This window comes from Etheostoma cragini, chromosome 8 (genome assembly GCF_013103735.1).
Source record: "Etheostoma cragini isolate CJK2018 chromosome 8, CSU_Ecrag_1.0, whole genome shotgun sequence".
Lineage (NCBI taxonomy): Eukaryota > Metazoa > Chordata > Actinopteri > Perciformes > Percidae > Etheostoma > Etheostoma cragini.
The window spans coordinates 13,413,895-13,433,871 of NC_048414.1; the positions used below are offsets into that span (position 1 = coordinate 13,413,895).

Consider the following 19,977-nt stretch of genomic DNA (forward strand, 5'->3'; position numbering starts at 1 on the left):
AGTGTGGCTCCTGTGACAGAGATGGAAACAACGCTTTTTAAAAGGCTTTAAAGTTTGATATAAAGAAAAGTCAGATGTTAAGGTCTTCAGTCATGCGACAGCAGGAATCAAAGCCGACATATTCATCCTCTAATAGGCTACATTAAAGTCATGTGTCGTCCCCCGCGTGTTTACCAAAAAAGCTTTTCCCCTCCTGAGCTTGACCTCCCATTTCTACAGGCTGCATAATAGCGCAAGCTGGAGCTGGTGTGGGCCTTCTTCAGATGTGTGTGGAGCCTGAAGGTCGGAGTGCTGCGTGTGTGCGTGTGTGTGTGTGTGTGTGTGTGTGTTTCTTCTCCAGATAGGCTACTGAGGCGGCATTAGCTTGAGCAAGGCATTTCTTCCTACCCCGACAAACCTTCAGGGGGCTTTTAGCATTTGTTCAGTCTGCAGTCTCTGGAAAACATCTGATTCATTTTTTAACCAGTCCCAGATGCGGCAGCGTGAGAGTGTGTGTCTGAGCGCGTCAGAGTGAGTTTGTCAGTGCATGGGAATTTGGGGAGAATATCTGCTGTCTAAAGAAGGGGAGGGAAAGAAGAAGCGTGTGGATTTAAAAAAAAAAAAAAAAAAAACTTTTTTAGGTATGAACGCAGCGTGCGTCTCATACTGCGAGATGACCTCGATGGATTCATATTATAGCACGTCTACTGCGCAAGGTAGGGACCAGGCGAACCCGTTCAGGACTTTCCAGACTACTGAAACCAAATACAGCCCCACGTTCATTCCGGGTAAAGGACAGGCTTACGGAGAGAAGTCCCGGAGTCCGTTCCAGCCGGAGTGCCAGTCCTTGGATGGCGCTGAGGAGGGCTCCTTCAACAAATACCAGCTCTTCATGCAGCGACCGACGTGCAAAACTCCGCCCGAAGGAAGCAAGCTGCACCCGGACAGCGGACACAACGGGACGCTCATTCCCTGCTATGGTGAGTGCACATATGAGAGAGGCAAAAGTAGGGTACGACTATGTGAGGTATTGAGGTTAACGGAAATGCATTCAAAAAAGGATATTGGCAAGCAACAATGGAAATGAACTGTAGTGTGTAATAAACCTGATAGTAAAACGTGTGAGCGCAGAGCAGAGAAAACGAGATGGTAAACCCATGACTCCCATCAAGAAACCCATTTTTTAACTGAACGAAATTGTGTCTAAAAAATTTTTTATATAATGAAACAATTTTTTGTATCAATCAAACCTGGCAACTGTGAGGTAAGACGAGAAATAACAGAATTCCTTGCATAGGCCTACCTTAAAAGTCTTAAACCCATTTGACATTTAGATAACATTTGCATGTAATCAGTGCTTTAAGGAGAACTGGATTTAACCATTTATTGACAATAAACTAACTCCCTGAATGAATTTGAAATATAAGGCTACAGGGAAAGATTTCCCGCAAAAGCTGTAGTAATGTAGCGTTACCAAAACTTATTTCTTGAGGTTGAATCTTATTTTGAGTAGTTTGCTCAGACTGAGAGGTGAAGAAGGTATTTTAAAACTGTTTTGAATGAATGTTTGGCCTTTTGTATTTACCTCATAACTTTTTTAGCCACATCACTAAGTTTATAATTTCTTCCGGAAGCCGCAGCATCACTGTCACTGATCTCACGGGCCTACACAACTGCATGTGCTATTGACTACAGAAAGTCAAACTCTATTAACCATAGGCATAGGCTACATAAATTATTTGAATACTTAAATATCAACTAGGCAACTAACAGCCGGGGCAGGCGCGCACAAACTAAAAGTCCAAACGCTATGCGCCTAAAATGAAGAAATAAAGACTTCAACTGGTCTATATATTACGTAGTCCATTGTGTTTATTTTTTAGCACTAGTGGTTTTTGTTTTAACGACAAGAACTGATAACAACTTGCGCAACTATTTAAGGGGTTGTAGTCTACATTCATCCAGCTGTAGTTATAGGCCGAGTTTTCACAATTTGTCGACCACAATACAAAATGCAATGACGAAATTAAACATTTAGAGACAGCTCGGACGTCCTTAAAACGAATGATATACAGCTTCTGAGGATTCGTTGCACAAAAAATGTATCGTTTGAAGAAAACGACCCATTTTACTGTCCTTTTTATGAGACGTTGGGGCTTAAAATAAAAATAGAATCTCTCTTATTGAGCAGACGAAGTGGACTAGGGGTGACAACAGGTCCCCACGAGAGGGCTGATAGCCTAAAAAAAAAGAAATCCATTAGCCTACATGTAATTAATTAAGTTGGCAGAGGCTAATATATGCATGGTAATTGTACAATATATTATATATCCCACTAGAAAAACTACATTAAAAATAACGGTGCCTATATACTTCAGGTCCAGATGTTTATCATGATATAGATATTACAAAAGAACACATCTGGTATGTTCGTGGGTGAAACTTGTTGTTTAAAACTTATATATGCAGTAAACCAAACTTTAGACATTTTAATCTGCGATTCCTGCTTGAAACTAGACGCAGTGACTGGGAGAAAAGCAGTTCAGAAAAAGACTAAAAAATGGCAAACATTTAAATACAATACATGCTTATTGTATGCAGTAAATGTAAACATTAACAACTTAAATGGAACGGCCCTAATGCACACTGGGACCAATTACAGCCTGCTAAATAAATATTTTATTTGTGCAGTAGCCAGTACCACACTTTGCCAAAATACATCCACAAAATGCACAGTAATCTGTTTTCATGAGAAACAACTGGAGTCACTCCTTACATTAAGCTGATCTGTCACTTTTTTCTAGAGATTGGGAGCAACGCCTCCACACAGATTGGAGTCCCCCTGCACTGAAGTGAATTGATTTGGCAAGTGTATTGACAGAACCATTTAAACAACATCATTAAATGCAACATGCCTCCCTCAAGGAGAGCTCTGCAATGTTATAATTGAAAACGTTGCAGCCAGATGAAGGCATCATGGCCCTAGAGATGATGCTTTTGGCTTTTGCCAAAGCCTCAGGCGTCAACAGGCTTGTGCTGTTATGTGTGGTCCTAAATGGGAGATATGTTGCTCAAAGATGACTCTTTATCTCCATCATGATGACAAAGTCATGTCATACCCAAAGGGGATTTTCTGTGTGGCAACTTCAGCTACGGTACAACTGCAATGCTGTTTACACGTCAACCTAACATTTCTTATTTGTGTCATTCTGTTGTTGCATGCAAAACTGTGTTCGGGTACACCAAAAAGGAGAATAAAATGTGTATATAGGCTATGCTAAAATAACTGATAAGTTATTATTTACATTAAATAACACAAATAACAGAAGCAAGAGGTAAAGATGTGGATTGTTAAACCTGGTAAATAATGGGAAAAGAATTCCGGCGTATGCTCCATGATATTCACACCGCTTTTAACACTTTTCAATTTATAAAAAAAAAATATTTTTCCTTTTCTCCAATACCAGTAAGTAGGATTCAGCTGTGTTAAAACAATTTCCAAATGTAAGAGCTTTAAAACAATTGTAAAATTCAAATTAAGATGTTCTTGTACATTAGCAATTCTTGTTTTTCTGTTTAATCTCTAGTGTTTTGCAAGGTACCTGTTTTCACGTAATCACAACCAGATTTTTAAATGATGTTAATTGAAATGTGTCTCAGGAGGAGTGAATGAACCTATTTCTGCACAGTAGTGGCGAGGCGTGGTACGTTTGTTTCCCTGGGCCAATGTTAATCAGTGAGACTGTCCCACAGCGAGAATAGGGATGGAGCCGTCTACCTGCACACAGCGATAAATGAAATAAACCCCCTGGAGCTGATCGAGTGCTTAGGAATGCAGGTCAGCACTGCAGGAGAGGTCTGCATTAATCCAAGGCAGATGTGCATTACTGGCTCCTATAGTTATTATTCATACTCCCCAAACATCAGATCGCCAAAGCTACAGAGAGTCCCTGAGATGACAAAGTGGGACTGGTTTACATAACCCTGTCTCAGCGATACCGTGTACAAATAAGCAATGAGTCAGAAATGGACATCGAGATTGGGTAATGATTTGAGGGGCTCGGGAGAAATGAGAGGGTTTCTGGGAAAGCCGCACACGTGTGAGAATGCACTTTACTAAACTCTACAGCTTTGAGATCCATTGCATATATGAGTTTTTTCCGTTTTCATCCTTGATACAGATTGCTTTCTGCCATAGAGAAACCATAATGTTTTGTAAAAAACAAACTTATGATAAAAAGTACTATCACACTCTCTTTAGACATTTGAGGGAAGGTAATTGGAGCTGAGGCTGAATGTGAAATGTAGAAATCATTGTGTTTATAGGCCTGTAGTTGACACTGACGATGTACAATAGTGTTTATAGGAACACCGGTGATCACTAAAATTTGTTTATGACTCATCCTCTGTCTTTTCTCAAAATGACAGTTTAAAGCAATTTAAACATTTATAACATACAGCTTTGTCAATCTTTGTACTTTCAAACCACCCCTCTTCCCTTCAGCAGGATATTGAAGCATCCTGTGATATTAAAACATTTTTTTCAGCAAATGAAAACCAAAACAAGACCCCCCCGAAAACGTCCTGGCAGCGTTATAAAAGCCTCTTGTCAAAATATAGTACTCTAAGTACATGTTAAAAGGCCTGGGGAAGTGATGTCACAGGATATGCATGTACTGATGACTAACACATTGTGTCGACTTTAACAACAGGCCTGAATGACACCTGTGATCGTGTAGGCGTGTGTCTGTGAAGCAGAATAAATTAGAATATAGAATGAGAATGCTTGAAAGGATGAATACCTAGCTTGTTAAAATGTACTGGATTGTATAAATGTGTGACCCAGGAGGAGAAGTAGCCGCAATCTGCCTGGCATTGAATGAAAAACATTCAACTGTGAGTGTGTTGTTTCATGAGGCTTTATTTTACTGAGAGCTTGGTTAAAACTCCTCTTGTCGCCTCTCATATTTTTTGTCATGCTGTTATGTAGCAAACACAGCATGGTTTTGCCTTTTACTTTAAGGGGAAGCTAACTCCCATCCGCCCACCTGAGAACTGCACGCAGGCCAGATTGAAGAGATGCGTTGGAAACTTTAACCAGCTGGTGCACGTTTTCATGTGCGCCTTTCGTGTTGAAAATGGCGCCGTCTTTACCTTGAATTCCTTGATTCTTATCATGGATTAAATCTAACCTCTGCATAAATTCTTGAATAATGTAACCATCCTGCCCCACAGTATTATGTTTTGGTCAAAAGAGGGACATGAACACATGAAAAAAATGTTCCCTCAAGAAAGCCAACTATGACAGACTAAAAGTGGAAACTACCGGGCAACGCAGAAGTAGGAATGATCACTCTTGGGTCCGTGAGTAACGGTTCTTGTTCTCTTTCTGAGTTAGCTTTCAGAAGAGAGACACAGCTCATTTGGCTTGCGTGATATATATTTTTAATAAAAGCCAGGGCTCGAAAGTAACCTGAATCCTCATTGAGTGACACTGCCTGCACCACAAACTTTCTTTATGTTTTACTATAAAAAAAATACTTCCTAAGGACAGGATTTCAATATGATCTTTAGACAGTATAAATCTGGTCGATGACTACCGGAAGACAGGGAGAAGCTAGCGGATGATTGATTACATTATCTATAAGCATGTGATTTCAGTTCCTCATTTTAATTCCTTGTCTGCTTTTAACTGCATGTTTATCACTAAATCTAAACTTACTTGTAATATCGATAATACAGAACACAATCACAGCAATATAAAGAGGAGTCTGACAAATGGTTTCATCATGACCTTGAGAGGTTAATGCTTTAACTAATCGACTGCTGTATGTCATTAGGTTGAACATGCAATTTTTACCAAATTACACTTTTTCAACAAGCTCCACACGTTGTTTTCCCTTAAGACATTTTTTGTACTTCCACCACTACTTCCACAAAACCCTTAAAATCCCAAACTATTTTTGGAACTCTTTGATATGAGACAGTGACAGCCACGGCCCAAGGTTTTATTACTGTATGACAGTATTGAGGTCATGATCATGTCAATTTATCAGGAGCTGAGGCTGAACAGAAAGATCTTTTGGTTTCGCAGGGAATCTGCATTCCTGCATGAGCCGCTGGCATAGATCTCTCGTCGGGAACATCTGGGAGCCTCCCTTTCACTGAGGAAACAACAGTCAACATCAGGTCTTAGCCTCTGCTGCGGGAAAAATAATCCAGCGCAAAGCATGTCTGTGAACCAGCAATGAACGTAAAATTAATAGCCACCAAAGCCAGTAGAATATTTGCCTTTATTTCCATATAAGGTGTGATGAGTGGAGAGCCATTGTGGCAGACTGTTGTCAGCTTTGAGTGTTTTGAGAGAACAGTTTGGAGCACTCTGTTTAAAAGCATTCCCTTCCCTATTTAGTGTTTGGTCATTAACCCTTCCCCAGGTTACTAATTTATAGTGTTTCTTTTATTTGGCTTCACTTGACCCTCCCTGTCCCATTCCATAAAAACTGAGAGGGTGCCCTGTTGCTTTACAACCAGTTAAATTACACTTTGATGTTTTCTCTCTGTTTTCAGCAGTGATTAAATTGCTGACCCTAGTAAACATCTGACCTTGACTAACTGAAGGGGTCTGTGGCTTATCACAGAGTAACTTTGGCAAATTGCAGGATCATTGGGTGATATTGGCTGCATTCATATATATACACACACCTTGATGAATCTTGAAATGAGCAGTCAGAAACACATTCCTCCTAATGACATGAAAAAAAAAAACTGGAGCCAACACAGTGGAATCTTGGCTCACAAATGAAAGTGTGTGATAGCTATGTTCTCCAGAACAGCGTGCAGAAAAGACAGCTCAGCATACGTTTTTTGTTTTTTTTGGGTGCCTAAACTTAACTGTCATCGCCACGTTATGCTAACCTTTTCTGGCTAAACTAAACTTCCATGGCCCCTGAAAGGACCGCCAACAGGCTGTGCCTGTACCCGGCTTGCAGTCACCTATTAGTGGCTAAAGAACTGCTGTTGGTAGCCGGCATCCCGGAGCTCTGTAGAGGCATAATACAACCAGCAGCTGCCGCTCGGATTTTATCATTCAATGGTACAATGTGTTCACGTTACAGCGTTTTACTTAGATTAAAATACTTCTATTTTAGATATCAAATATATGGTCTATTGGTGAAGCATTGATCACTTTTAGGGGGGGAGATACGTTTAGTGTCCATCGGGGATTCAAATTATTCAGCAGAGGCAGGGATATATAGACCAGAAAGGGGAAAATCCCCTGCATCCCCCCTGGAAAATCGCTAAGACTAAGAACTTAAACATTTTCACCCACTATCCCACCATCTTTCCATCCCCTCATCTGTGTGCCCAGTGACACCCTTTGCCTTACAGGATGTATACTTGCTCAGAAGCATAACTGCATTTTCTCTAACAGATGCAAATACCAGGCAGGAACCTAGAGTTGACCTGTCTTACTTCCTAACATTGCAGCCATGCTCCTGCCCAGGGGTAGAAAGAAAATATTTTGCAGTGCATAAGCATTAGAGGCCAGTGCAGGGGTAGGTGATGTCAGAACATCTGCCTGCGCGGAGACTGTAAGAGGGTCTGACAGGTGGGCCACAGCGATATGAGGTCATGAACTCCAGCTGGGCGAGCTGTGTTGTTCCATTAGCGTCTCTGTCGGGGTAGGTCTGAGCCAGAGAGCAGGGGAGGGCTGCAGCAGTAACAAGACGATGGCTATTGACATCTCATTTTGTGACACACTAGCCATAGGCGTGGTAAGCCATGAAAACAAACATGCATGTTGCAGACGGCCACCGCCTTGCTTCATCACTCTAAAACTATTCAGTCATCTTACTAACCACTAAAACACTTGGCTCAGAGAGTCGCCAGTGCCACAAGGTGTCAACTCTCTTTCCCTCATTGCTCTGGGTTTCCAAGAATGGCAGGAGGCCGAATACTGACATTACTCATAACAAAAACGCAAAGTGACAAAGTAAAATGTGCATTAATCATCCTAAATCGGTCTCTGACACATATGTTGACAAGAATTGCTGGTGTTGCGTACAGTTCTAGTTGTGTAGAGGAGACCATTATGAGCTGCTTTCAGACCAATATAGTCAGGATGATGGGGCTCCCCTTGCCCAGTCACAGGAAAGTCAAACACAGAGGCTGACAGAACACACTGTTCTTACTGGCCCAAAACCAGAGCCCTTCAGCTTATTTATTCACACAGCTGTTTGTTTATTGAAGGAGAAGGGACAGCTTTCTTCATCTCCTAAAAGGAAACAAAAAAGCTAGCACGCGCTGACAGCAACAGAGCGGGGTCTGTCACAAAATGGACGCTCTCAAAATTAAAGGTGACAAATACAATGTTGTTTACATCTTAAGGGCAAGGCTGCAGGGCAAACGTGGTCGTACATAAAGGCCGCCATGCACGGCTCGTGATGGAGCAAGTTTTGAGTGGCTTCAGGTTTCAGGTAGCGTGATTGAGAGATGTGAGGGAGAGAGCTACAAGGGTTGTGTCACAGGTCACGCCAATGTGTAGTGACATAGCTTTCAAACAGAAAGACATTTCTTCTCTTATTGCAAACCGATAAGGCCTTTGAACCTTAAAATAAAACATAACAGAGGTGATGTAAGCTAAAAGTAAATGTCATTTCAGGTGGATGTAACCTGATGATGAGCAGATGCACTACCTGACTTAAACCTGAGGCACCATGGTTTTATTCCGCCACATTTAAAAAAAAGTATTGCTCTGCTGAATATTTGTAGAGCAGTAACTATAATTATAGAACTATTATTGACAACATGTGGCACTCTTTTTGCAGCACTAAGATTATCAGAAAGTTGATCATAATCCCTTTTTCAAAAATATGAAAGTAAGAACATTATTTACTATATGTGAAGCCACAGTTAAGTAAACTGTGGTTATTTTCATGCTTTATGTGAAAATCATAGAACGGCGCACTTCAACCGAAACCCAAACTGCTCAAATGTTGTTGTTGTTTTATTTGTTTTTTTTATGAGAACCACAGTGTAACGTCTAAACTTTAAAATCTCCAGTATGTTTCATAGGTTTTTTTAGAGTAGTACCATCAGAATTAAAAGGGACTCTTGCCCACAATGCAAATGGACAGTGTCTCATTTGACCCACGTCTTTCAAATAGCACACCTTCAGTGTGTAATGCAGGGGCTCTCTTAAAAAAGGCTTGAGTCCAAGAGGATACATTTTTTCAAACTTGGGTCCCTCCAGAGCCACAGAAGAAGAAATTAAATCATATATTAAATGTATTAACCGATTTCACTGGCAAAGTAGTATTGTGACAGGTAAACTAAAATTCATGTGTATAATTGGTGAAGTTCCCCTATAAAAGGACAAAATACACATTCACATTTTTGTGTCTTTCTTAATCTTCTTACAGGAAAAGACAACAGCGGCCTGACAGAGTCTGAGCTGACCCAGAGTGTCGACTCGTCTGGGATGGAAGGCAGCTATCTGAACCTAAAGGCACCTGGCGACAAGGGGCTGAGCGAGCGGCCGGGCTCTGACCTCTCGAGCCCTCTGGACAAAAGTGAGGCCGAGAGCAACAAAGGCAAGAAGAGACGCAATCGCACCACCTTCACCAGCTACCAGCTCGAGGAGCTGGAGAAGGTTTTCCAGAAGACACACTACCCAGATGTTTATGCCCGCGAGCAGCTGGCACTGAGGACAGACCTGACAGAGGCTCGTGTACAGGTGAGGACAGGGGAATAACACCAGGTTACACATGAAAAACTAAAGGTCATCTGATTTCCTCCTTGGCTTCAATCAAAATGATTACAGCCACTGGAGGGCTTTGTCACTTCATTCTAAACATACATGTTGCTCTGGGGAACTTGCTGAACACCAAATTCTGCTGTCTCCATGAGCTCTGTTGAATGACTCCAGTCCTTAAGGTTTGCGTGCTAATAATCACTCGGGGGAATGACAGAGAAAGCTGGGAGAGTTAAGACTGGCATGTTGACAAAGATTTCGGAGCAGCAGACAGCGAGGCCTATTGTTCTCCATCTCTCTTTCTGCCTGCCAGTTTTAGATGAGAGTGGGATGGGTGGGACTAAGGGAATACTCTGCTCTTAGCTCAGACTCTGCAGAAGGGTCAGAGGCCAAGGGTTTCTCCCCAGCACTACCATGTTCAAACTACTTTACCGCACAACTCCGAAGGCAGGGAGGGAAAACACATGGAGAGAAAAAAGAGTCATCAAAGCTATTTGGCAAGGATATAAAAAACACTTTGAGATGCCACTTTCAATTTCCACGCATGGCCCAAGACATAGTCAGGGACAGAAAACCTTGCCTAGTCCTTGTGGTGGTACAGTAAAAAAAGTACATTCATGCTGCGTTCACACAGACCCATCTATTCCCCAGATGAATATAATTAACTTTCTAACTTTCTTTCTTTGACAGGCACACAGCAGACTCTGTTGAGTCACTGTGAGGTTTGACCCATACTTCTAAAATCAGACCCTAAATGTGTACGCAATCAAGACTAAACCCCACAATTTTAACTGAAGGTCTATCAAGACAAAGTCCAGGGATATCCAATTGTTGAATACCAAGGGGCACTCGAAGCTTGGCAAGCAATAGAAAAATCCTTTTCATCTCCAAAACAACAGCCATTGAAAACCGGAGTACAGATGTTTTCTGCCAAAATGCCAATGTCAAGGTCCTACAGTTTCATCCTCAGTTTGATGATGAATGTATTCATAAAGTCAGGCTGCAGTTTTCCATAATCACATCTGTGACTTCTGCTGCCATTAGTTTATTTTGTACAATTAGCTCTGAACCTCAGACTTGAACTTCACCACACACCATTTTATGGAAAGGGAGGCTGTCTGTGAGTGACTGCTGAGGCAGTCTATCAATCGCGTGGTCCAGGATGACAGAGATGAGGTGAGACGGCTGAACTTCAAAGCTGCTTTTGGAGTTGTGCACTCTGCCCTCCCTTTCTCCCTCTTCCTCTCTCTCCGCCTGCTGGTTCTGGAGCATAAATAAAGCTCTTTAATGGCTCTGTAAGCTGCCTTTTGCTGTCAACGTCCTTAGCAATTACTGTATCACCACCAAGTACTTTGAGCTCCGAGAGCTCTAAGCCACCTTCCTTGCAGATGTCTGCTAGATGAAATAAAATTAATTTTAGGCTTCATATATTGGATGGGTCATTGTGGATAATTATGAGAAATAATAAAAATGATGTGTTAATTGAAATTTTGCTTCTAACAAACTTAGAAGTTGTGGAATAAGAGACATGAAGCTACAAAAGACACATCTGACTTCACAATGTTCCCCGAATGATCTCCGTGCCAAACTATTTGGCTTGGGTCTCCTTTCTACTGCCGTTCAAAGGCAAAGCAACGTAGAGCAAACCCTCTGTGAAACATGACACACTCAGTACCCAGAAGCCAAGACAAGGGGCATATATGTGCTCAGACAGTTTGCTTGTTTATAAAAAGGCTCCAGTAAGTGTGTGAGAGCGTCCAGGTTAAAAGAATGCATTGGTTAGTGACTGCCTTTGAGTTTTGTATATGACATGGTATGTTAATGCATGTGCTTTGTGTGTACACATTCAAATGTGTGTGCGCGCTTGGTCTGCCGCTCTCGTCTGCACGCCTTCAAAAGGTCAAAGAGGTTAGCTGCGGAAAGCCAAGGGCTTAGGCGTCAGGAAATTAAACATGAAATGAAAACAAGCTCCAGTTTGAACATTCTCCCATCTCACTTTCCAATATCCCCACTTCCCCTTGCTGACTTGAAAGGGAGGAGGGAGGAGAGAGACATGGAAAGAAGGGTCGGTGGTGGGGTGGGGAGGGGTGTGTGTGTGTGTGCTTCAACAGCGGGGTAGGAGGACAACAAAAGAGATGAAAAGTAGGAGTAAAGTTAGGTTATCTTGATCCATCAACTAATAAGTTGATAGCTTTGTAAATGATAAAACTTTATATTTTGAAAAGCAGTGTGGAGCTTTGAATACTTGTACCACATTAACTTTAGCCCTTACATTTGAGTCACAGAGCTAAGCATCTGATTTTCCATCAAATAAATTCCTGGTAATCTTTTAAAAACCAAGAAGGTTGTTTTACAACACTGAGCGGTTGTTAAAGTGTTCCCAGAATCTTAAGACTTCTAACAATCTGAATGAAAACATGTTGCATCAGCTGTATAATAAAAAATATGTTACCCGTTTCCTGAAACTGTGACAGTATTTCCTAATCCAGAAAGCCCGAAATGACATATGCCTTTAGTCTTTTGGAAAAAAAAGCAAAATGATAATATTGGAAAGAAACATCATAAAAAACAATATATAATACATTGTAATTAAGTTTTGATTTGTGTTCAAGTTGCACAAATTGAGCTACTCTTTGTTTTGATTAAGAAAAAAAAAGGGTGCAATTTGGGAAAATATTTTTTTATCCAGATTGTTAGAAAAGTCTTTGAGAATGCTTTTTTTTGGTAAATAATTTTTGAAATTTAGGAGTGCGTTTATTATTTAGGAAAATCAGATGCTTAACTCTCCGACCTAAATGTAATAATACCTTAGGCTTGATTAACCTCCGACAAATCAAACTGTGTCATAACTTTCTAAAACTATAACTATAAGTGAGTTTTACGCTCATGAGTCCATTCAGGGCCTTTTATGTTGAGGATCATGTTTGGAAACCTGGGATGTTATGAGCTCACATATCTAAAGAAGAAGAAAATGAAAGACATGACAAACCTTAAACAATAATAGACCACAAATCCTCAGGGGGAGCATTACATAGACTCAGAGCCCCCCTCTAAAACATATGATATAATTCAAAGGGCAAGAACCCCTCACCTTGACACTGAGGTTCAGCCACAACCTCAGATATCAGTTTACCAGTTAAGGGTGAGCTGTCCTCTAAACTCGCCAGCTGACCCGAAGAATGTCAGAGTCAGAAAACATTTCTTCACATCACTTTCTCGCAAAAACACAGTCTGCTATATGTGCCACACGAGGCCATATATGGTTCTCTTTGAAAATGAGCCGGCTAGTTGTATTATCCAGTCAGAAAACATATTTTTGTGCATATTGCAGGGCTGCTTATGGTTGGTTTTGTCTCATTTGATTAAATTCGCTGCTGCTCCAAAATAAATACTCAGTATGGGATCATATCTTTGTGGGACGCTGCTCATGTTTTACACTAAACTCTATTGTGTTTAAGTTAATTGAGAGAAATGGTGAGAGAGACATGAGGGGGGATTTGAAGAGGTTGACTGAAAGGAACTTGCATGTCAGGGACTGTGAAAACCACAAGCTGATTGGGCTGGGAATCAACCCACAATCCAAGTTCAAACCCCTGTGTCGAGGCAGGATAGCTCTCTCTTTTCTCTTTAAGAAGTCTCCCTTTCCCTCTTGGGAGAATAAGATTCAGACAACCAACAAAGGCTCACAAATAAACATGTGGAGACATCCAGTACACCCCCTCCCTTTGCTCCTCTACTCTCTTTCATAAAGATGTGAGAACACTTTGTAGAAAAAAGCTGAGCAAAAGTTACAACTGATTATATTTAGGAACTACAGAGATGGTTAGGAAAGGAGAAAACATGGAGAAATAAATGTGGCTGCCATTGGCTTTTACTGAAAATTAATGTAATAATATGGTCTTCATTGAAGTTATTTGATAGATGATTTCAGTCTGACTTTACCCATATTAAATGATTATTGTACATGAGTTATATCTAGGAAACTGACAGAATATTTTGACACTTACTTTCTAAATTATCATTTAAAAAAAATAAAAATAAATCTCTTAATCTATAAAAACATCCAGAGAGTCCACAAAACCCAAGGTGATATAATCAAAGGTCTTGTTTTGCCTGACCAACAATTCAAAACCCAAATATATTTAAGTAACTATGATAAAAACAAGCAAATGCATAACATTATTAAACATGTCCTCAAACCTTAACGACAGAAATGGTCCATTGTTGAGACTCCCAAATTGACATATACAGTATATAATCCGATGGCCAATCTGCACAAGCAGTGCATTCATGTTGGAGGCTAAGTTCAGTAGATGTCCAAATAGTTAATATTCAACCAATTGTAAAGCAATTTAACATTTTACGCAGTACTTAAAACTAAATAAATGGCATTAGAGGGGTAAAATACATCATCAAGTAAATTTTGTTTATATAGCCCAAAATAAAAAAACTGTAAATTTTCCTCAACAGGATTTACACTCTGTACAACATATGACACCCTCTATATTTACACCCTCAATTTGGATAATTAAAAAGTCCCCCGTTAACAAGGAAAAAAATAGGAAGAAATATCAGGCAGAACAGAGGAGGAATTCTTCTTCCAGGACAGACATGCAATAGTTGTGTATGCAGACATAAATTACCATAGGTAGAAGTGATTACATTATAGTGTTGAAAGGGAATACCAAGATTGCAGTAGAAATATTGCAGGAAATTTCTATCAGGATACAAATTAAACTTTTTTATAACAATCATAACAATCATTCTTTAAAAATGGCCTTTCAACCTTCTGTTCCACTTCCTCCGGTGCCTTTCACAGCTACAGTAGGGAGAAGTCAGCTATGTTCCCTGCACTTGGTCTGTCAATAGGTACTGAAAGTACAACCTTTTGCAGAGTAGAAACCTACTTTATAAGCTGCATCCAACACTTACTAATCCCAAGACAGACAAAGAAAAACATGCACTTGGTCAAAAGTTGAACTTTTGTTTCATGGATTATACAGAGGGATTCCCCACTGGATCCCACTGTGCCGACATGTGGGGGAGAGAACACCTCTCTCAGAGTGATTTATGAATGGCTACAGGCCCAGATGTGGATCTGTCGACGTTGGCAGCCTGAAGGGAGGCAGACGCCTGTGTATCAAAGGGAGGAGCTGATTCGTGCAGCACCAGGGGAGACTCACCATTTTCACATCAATAGCTCTGTGTGGATGGCACTTTAAAGACACGTCAAGTCTTAAAACCTGGGCCTGGACTTTCATGTGCTGCAGAATTTATTTGCTTCACAATCTTTATTTTATGTGGTTCAGTTACCTTGTCTTGCTGCGGGAAGAGGATGACCCTTGGTTTCTGCAAAAGAAATTACTTGGGTTGGCACGTTAAAGGAGATCTATGAGTGCTGCTTTTAAAATTATGTTTTATTTTTTATTTTTATGTTGGTAATGGCTGGTTTGTGTTTTCCTGATGGACTGTTGACTTTGCAGGTGTGGTTCCAGAATCGCAGAGCCAAGTGGAGGAAGAGGGAGCGTTATGGCCAGATGCAACAAGTCCGGACACACTTCTCAACCGCTTATGAGCTGCCTCTACTGACTCGGCCCGAGAACTATGCACAGGTAAAGGAAAATATGTGGTAGTCGACTCATTGAATTTTACTAAACACAGGTACTCGTGATCTGAGATAGCACAATCATAAATGGTTATGAGTATGGTTTGGTATGAAGCCTGCAAAAACTGAGTTTTCTAACCATATGGGAGAAACAGAAACAAGTTGCAAACACAGCACTGACATATTTACACACCCAGCAGTTACGGAGCAACATTTCCATTCATTTGGAGTCGTGTTTGTGGCCACCTGGTGAATGCAAGTCTAGTATTTAGCTCAGACTTTGGTCTCTTCCAACTTGTGAGGTAAAAAGAAAAAAAAAAACTTAAGCTGTTAAATGCTTCACTATGTCCACCAGCTCAACACTAACTGTGTCTGTCTGCTGTTTGGTGCAGAGCAGGTAGTGTACAGAGGGTTTTTAAAGTTTTTTTTGCTGAAACCAGCGTCCTGCTGCGAAAACACCACAATATGAGAGCAGCAAGAGTGAACCAAAACAGTTAAATTGAGGCCCGGACAGCAAAACAATGATTTGAAACTCGCTATAATGCGCCACAATGGGGTGAGCTGCAGATTGAGGAGCCGATTCTCTGTACATACATCACTACTAGCGACTTCTTTCAAATTGTCATCTGATTTTGTTATTTTTAAAAATAGCAATTCTAGCCACTTTAATTTATAATCCCTGCTCTTCTCCTCCAGATCCAGAACCCTTCGTGGATTGGGAGCAGCAGTGGAGCATCTCCAGTGCCGGGTTGCGTTGTGCCTTGTGACTCAGTCCCCTCCTGCATGCCGCCTCACCCTCACGGTCCCGGAGGAGTCTCTGACTTCCTGGGTGTGCCCGGTCCAGGGACCAGCCAAATGGGACAGACACATATGGGCAGCCTTTTTGGGGGTCCTGGGATGGGCGGGGGAATCAATGGCTATGATCTCAATCTTGATCCAGACCGCAAGTCTTCCAGCATAGCTGCGCTGCGTATGAAGGCCAAGGAACACAGTGCAGCCATCTCTTGGGCTACATGATGTCTCAGCCCAGTTCCACCCTGCCCCCATGGGCTTTTTCTGGAGCAGCCATCAGTGAGCGCTGTGTGTGTGTGCGGTGGGGGGGGGAGGAGTTTTCCTGAGAGCACTAATGACAACACAGGCCAAATGAACAGGGAGGACTGTGGAGATTACAGAGGCCATTAGAGCGGTCAACACAACCAAGATTATAACTGTGGTTGTGACAGTCAGCAGATGCTGAAAGTGAGAGAAATACCGAGGTGTGACTTAGAAGAAGATGTTACTGAGACGTGTTCATTCTCAAATCCTAGATCTCTCAGGTCTTATTTGAAATTTCGGGGTTTGTTCTATAATTCATAATAGTAATCAGTTTCAGAAAAATGAAATATGGTTTACAAAATAGTATCATAGAATGCAAAAATTCAGTGCCATAGCCAGCCATATCATAAAGCATTTTAATTTACAGAAGTAAGATTGGTTCACGTTTTAATTCCTTTAGCTTTTTTTTTTTTTAAACCACCCGTCCTGCCCCACTCCTTTTGTTTGTGTCAATTTAGAGTTGGCTCTCATATACTTGAGTTCAATTGCATATCAAAATCAGCCATTTTTAAAACAAGGCAAAGCTTGGATGGATACCAAGCTCTGAGAGTTTATCTGTCACTTGCCATTTGCAAACTCTCCTTTAAAGCAAACAATAATTGGTTACAAAAGAAAAACATTAAATTTGTTGAAGCCTGTGGTGGATAGTTTGTCCCTACAAAGAAGGACAGAGGTTGAATGCAGTAAGTGAACAGTAATTGAGCAGACCTGGCCTGTGCCAATTATTCTGGGATTGGCAGCAATTCCAAACCAACGTGTCATTTCCTCCCACAGGGGTGCCTCCACAGGTTCCCCTGCTAGGCTCAGGCCTCAGGTTACAGGAAACACTGTCTCCACTGGCAGACAAGGCGCAGAAATGCACAGCAGCAGCCTTCAACACCAACTAGCTACGCCAACTTCAATCAGCAACCAACAGCAATAGACACACTTAACTAGCATCAAAATGAGACGTCGGGGCCTGCAAACACCGCAGTACATCACAGCGTACACGGTGAGTACATTACTGCACACGCAGTTCCACACGCTGTTATAATCAATTCATCGTTAGATGTGGGCTCAGCACAGAGGACTCTTGAATTTGTAGCTCGCTCACAGAATCTGTCACATGCCAGAGACTGCAGGCCAAATCAGTGGCTCCAATCGTCCCGAAGAGCACCCCATCACGTTTAGGAAATGTGATGACTTTAGAGCTGGACTGCAGGAATGTGGTGAATACGTCCCGTGATTGCAGGGGTGTCTCTGTGTGTTATCCCGCCGGAATAGGCTTGTCACCAGAGCTGGGCTGCTGGCTGAGGCAAGAGACGGGCTTCATTAGTCTTTTAGCTGATCTTTCTCTGACGCCCACTGGGCTCCGTATCTGCTTTCTTTCCCAGGTAAGGATAATGGCAAGAGAGTCCATTTCTGCTCCTCAAAGCTGGATGATCATTGTAAGATATGAGTGCCCATTCCAGCCCTCTCACTTGAGAGAAGGACTGCAATTATCAACTATTTTCAGTATTGATAAGATCAATTGGTCAATTAATTGCTTGGAGTGTAAAATGCCAGAAAATTGTGAGGAAATGCTCAAAATCAATTAAGACCCAAACATGACTTCTTCACATCTTGTTTTGTTGCCCCAAAGCCCAAAAAATATTTAGTTTACTATCACATATGATAGAGAAAAGTGTATGTCTGGAACCAGATAATTTGCCATTTTTGCTTGAAAATATATTTAAAATGATTATGAATATAGTTGATTTAATGTTCTGTCTACCCTTTGTGTAGCTCTACAATTCTTCCTTTCAATTGTACAAAGAATTGCAAAGCTTTCCTATTTTCATATTTAGAAAAAAGCTTTAAAATCCATGTCATCCAGTGTTAAAATAGAATTTTGATGCCTTCAAATCAAACCCTTTCCTGTCAACAGCGGGTAAATGAGGTGACATCATGATGTTTACTTTGACATGAGAGTTTATGCTATTAATATATTCTACACAGAGGAGTTTACTGGCCGAACTTCAACAAATAGCATTGAATGAACAAACATCTCTAAAATTGAGAAAGGAAAAGATATTTTGAATTCACTTTAGACTTTGATAGATGTGAGGACTTAATGTTAAAAAATTATCAAACAATTTCAAGATAAAACAGAATGTGGTCACAAAATATATTGCAAGACTACATGTGACTGAAATCCTACTTTGTAGAGTTGAGTTTGTGTTCTCGCTGGTCCTCCCTCAGTTAACTCCTTTGCAGCTCCGTCCATGTTGATACTACTGAAATAAAACAATTGAAATCCATAGTTATGTTGTATTGCGTGAATGTGCTTGTACATTTGTTTTGCTTGTTTGTTGAATTATGGACCTCCAGAGATTAACCATTGAAGTATTGCAAAAAAAACTGTAAAATTATGTTTTGTGTGTTATTTTGGACATTTAAGTTGAAATTTCTTTCCAATTGTCTTATGGCTTTAAGCAGCATTTTGTATATTAATCAAGGATTTCTACTTTTGATTGTGACTTTGTATAATGTACCATTGCAATAAGTTATTGCACTTACAGTGTTGGAGAAGCTTTTTTTAATTTTTAACTTCCACTGGGACAGTGGTTTTCTTTGCTAAAGCCAGAGGTCTGTGGTTTTGTGACCCAACAGTTGAGAACTGTCTCCTAATTCTGTCTATATTTAGCAGCATGAACAGCATCACATCTGTTAAGGTGCTTGATATTCATTTGTACAGAAGTAACTTTCTGTTTCTGATGATGATGGTTTTGAAGTGATGTTGAAATAAATGAATCTCCAACAGTTGAATGAACCCTGAAAACCTACTTTCTTAGTTTCTTACTTCATCCTACATGATCACACCATATTTCTACACTGTGCGGAAAAACGATCTGTTGCCCTCTCCAGTACAGAGCTTTAAATTAACACACACACACACACACACACACACACACACACACACACACACACACACACACACACACACACACACACACACACACACACACACACACACACACACACACACACACACACACACACACACACACACACACACACACACACACACACACACACACACACACACACACACACACACAGTACTCAGCCTTCTTGAAGACCTTGAACGGAGTCCTGTATGGGGCTCCAGCGAGGGACTCCATAGTTCTGCTGGGGAATTCCAACGCACACATGGGCAATGATGCAGATACATGGAGAGGAGTGATTGGGAGGAACAGCCTCCCTGACCTAAACCAGAGTGGTTGTCTGTTATAGACAATCCATGACTAGCACAGAAGTCCAACAACAAACACCATGTTCAAGGATAGGGATGGTCATAAGTATACGTGGTACCAGATCACCATGTATCTGTGACTTTGATAGGTGCTTTATCATTTGTCATTAATATTATGCTTATGTAAAAAATGATCTAAAAACAAGTTTAGAAATATTTACCAACAAAAAAAAAAACTGAATAGACTCATACACTCAAATGCTGTTATGAAATGACAAAGTATTAATATAAACATCATGCATCAACAAGCTATAGAAATATTTAATG

The 19,977-nt window shown here is 40.9% G+C and overlaps 1 protein-coding gene across 1 annotated transcript; it reads left to right on the top strand.

Annotated features, from left to right (window-relative positions):
- The first annotated feature begins 225 nt into the window (after positions 1 to 225).
- On the top strand, positions 226 to 19,223 carry alx4b (ALX homeobox 4b). The gene is made up of 4 exons (XM_034880124.1): positions 226 to 959; positions 9,405 to 9,718; positions 15,220 to 15,348; positions 16,038 to 19,223. Exons 1-4 carry the CDS (start codon positions 527 to 529, stop codon positions 16,356 to 16,358), a joined length of 1,197 nt encoding a protein of 398 aa, XP_034736015.1. The 5' UTR covers positions 226 to 526; the 3' UTR covers positions 16,359 to 19,223.
- The last annotated feature ends 754 nt before the right edge of the window (positions 19,224 to 19,977 follow it).

Coding starts and splice junctions, on each gene's coding strand:
- alx4b (XM_034880124.1), top strand. CDS start 527: ATGGGAATTTGGGGAGAATATCTGCTGTCTAAAGAAGGGGAGGGAAAG. Junction 960..9,404: donor GACGCTCATTCCCTGCTATG/GTGAGTGCACAT, acceptor ATCTTCTTACAG/GAAAAGACAACAGCGGCCTG. Junction 15,349..16,037: donor GGCCCGAGAACTATGCACAG/GTAAAGGAAAAT, acceptor CTTCTCCTCCAG/ATCCAGAACCCTTCGTGGAT.